Source organism: Microtus ochrogaster, chromosome 16, assembly GCF_000317375.1.
Source record: "Microtus ochrogaster isolate Prairie Vole_2 chromosome 16, MicOch1.0, whole genome shotgun sequence".
Taxonomy (NCBI): Eukaryota; Metazoa; Chordata; class Mammalia; order Rodentia; family Cricetidae; genus Microtus; species Microtus ochrogaster.
In genome coordinates this window covers 55,464,175-55,466,734 of record NC_022018.1, presented here as the reverse complement: position 1 = coordinate 55,466,734, position 2,560 = coordinate 55,464,175, and the positions used below count along the sequence as shown (strand labels likewise).

Here is a 2,560-nt window from a genome sequence, read left to right as displayed (position 1 = left end):
AAAAAAACAAAAAAACAAAAAACAAAAGCAAGAAGAAACAGAGAAAACTTGATGGGAGGTCCAAAATCTCAAGTAAGCATCAATGTTGTCTGCTACAACCAGGGAGAAGAGGTATGGCCAGGTTTGGCCATACCACAGTGCCTAAGACCAGAAGAATGAAGTCCCCTCAGGCCCAGAGTTAGGTTCTCAAAACTCAATTTTATCACCCAGTACTTAATAAACACATCTGGGCCTCATGGTTTTAGTCCTGTGGCTGAAAGTGCCCCCCTGCTTCCTCAAAGACTGGGATAGACTTAGGCTGACAAGAACTGCTACCTTCTCCATATTCTGGAAGCCCTTCCAACATCCCAAGAGGTTAGGACTGAGGGTAGGCTCCTCAGTTCCCTTCTGATTACTCACTCAGTAAGTCCTCCCAGATACCTGTGACGGTCTAAGCCTTTGGTCAGAGTGGAGGACATCAGTCTGTGACCAGGATGCTCGCAGCTCCATCAGGGACAGAGGGTGACGCGACAAACAGGGCAGCAGAAGGGGTGCAGAACCAGGAAGGAGTCAGGGAAAGCGTCAAAGGAGTCACTCACAAACTACAACTGAGAACTGGTCATGGTGGCAGGAACCTGTAACCCCAACACTCACAAGGCAGAGAGAGAGAGGGAGGGTTCAAAAGTTCATGAGATCATCTCAAAACAAAGGGGGGGCACCTTTAATCCCAGCACTCAGGAGGCAGAGACAGGCGGATTGCTGTGAGTTTGAGGCCAGCTTCCAGGAAAGCCCTACAGAGTGAGTTCCAGGAAAGCCAGGGCTAATACAGAGAAATCCTGTCTCAAAAAATCAAAACCAACCAAAGAATATGTAACAATAGTTATTAAGCATTCCAACAACAACAAAACTAAAACAAACAAACAAACAAACAAAAAACCCTAAAGAATGGAAAAAAGGGAACCACAGTTTAAAGAAAGAGTAGTAGCGGTTAATCAAGCGTTCCAGTGCATGCCAAGAAGAGAAGATAAGAAACTAGTGCCCTTCCTAAAGGCCTAGAGGAGGGCCTTCTGCATTAGGGCACCGGGAAGCTGGGCACCTGTCATGAGTCACCCGTTCCTACAAGTATCTACCAAGCAGATTAACTGGTTATAGTTTTATGGTGCTGTCTAAGGTATTTTATCAGCAATGACTGTCAAGTGCTTGGCATATGAACCCTTAGCTGTCTGTCTGTGTAAGGCATGTGTGGTGAAGGGTAGGAGGACCATTTGGAGAAACCGGATAGGGAAGAACCCTAAATGCCAGAATGTTCTGTATCTTGTGTCCTGGAGACGAGCAGGAAGGATTTCCTAAAGGGGAATTCCTGTTTAGATATGCGTTTTATAGACTCCTCCAAAGAATCTAGGCCCGGGCAGCAGTGAAGGGGTCCCTCGCTCACTCTCTAACAGGTCCACCTCGAAATTCTTGGTGGGCAGCCGCACAGAGTTGAAGCCCCAGGTGGGGACATGGCCTTCCAGCGGTGGCTTCCCAGACAGCATGCGCAGGAACGTGCTTTTCCCGGAGCCATCTAACCCCAGCACCAGCACTTCGCGCTGCTCCAGTTCCTCCAAAGCCGGCTCCTCTTCCTCATCCTCGGGCTGCGGGACAGACATCAAGACTGCAGTCTCCAACATCCCTCCCGTTCCCTCCTTCCCTAGGGACAAAGAAGGGGCGGCGGTACCCACGCACGCCTTCCATGCATCCCAGGACAGGCAGGTGTGGTCTGGAACAGCGGGGCAGGAGCTGCCTTTCGAGTCCTGAACTGAAAAACCTGACTTTTCTGTTTGACTCCCAGGGATCTCGGGCACATTCTTCCCCATCGCAGATCCTTGGCTTCCTCAGTCTGTTATCCCAAGCCATTCCCAAGACCTCAGCGTCAGGCACACCCGGCTTGACGGCTCTACCCCGCTGGCTCCTGCCGCGCCCTCGGGGATCCCGAACCCTGACGCCCGTCTGGCGTGGCCCAGGCCCTAGCACGAGCTCTCCGCGCTCCCAGCATGCGCAGGCTTGCCACACTCACCTCCCATTCGTCCCACTGAGGGAGGCGGGCGGTATCCGCGCCCCACCAGGCCTCTCCCCGGTCCCAGCGCCGCTCCTGGCTGCGGCCGAAGTAAGCTTTCCAAAGAATAAAGAGCACTGAGCCCAGTACGGCCGCGGCGCCACCCAGAGCCAGCACCAACGGGCCCAGTGGCCGCGGCGCCATTTGGCCAGGCGGAGTCGCTGGGTTCGGCGCAAACCGACCAGACCAGCCAGCCGTGGAATATGGTGCTGCGGCCGCGCCCACCCGCCCGACCCCACCACACTACAAGCCCCACAATGCACCGCTTTGTGCGACGGCCACGCGCTTCTTGCGGCGGGGATAGGGGGGCTCGGTGGGGCTGGCCTTCCGGGTAGGGGGCGCATGGTCTGGTCTTTCAGTTAGTGGTTTCTATCTTGGGTGGATTTTCCGCTCCGTTTGTCCAGTGTGGGAGGCCCGAGTCTGTGCGGACCGTTGCGACCCCTCAGTACTTCAGAGAAAGAAACATTGAGACTTAGGAGGTGTTAA

General features: G+C 54.0%; 1 protein-coding gene across 1 annotated transcript in view; it reads right to left on the bottom strand.

Moving 5' to 3' along the window:
- The window catches only part of Arl10 (ADP ribosylation factor like GTPase 10), a 9,775-nt gene extending 7,478 nt beyond the window's left edge, over positions 1-2,297 (bottom strand). The window contains exons 1-2 of the mRNA XM_005355203.2: positions 2,036-2,297; positions 1,415-1,613 (exon numbers count right to left, since the gene is read on the bottom strand). Of these exons, the coding sequence (XP_005355260.1) occupies positions 1,415-1,613; positions 2,036-2,218 (382 nt within the window). The 5' untranslated portion in view covers positions 2,219-2,297. The remainder of the gene's footprint in view (positions 1-1,414; positions 1,614-2,035) is intronic.
- Positions 2,298-2,560: the final 263 nt, after the last annotated feature.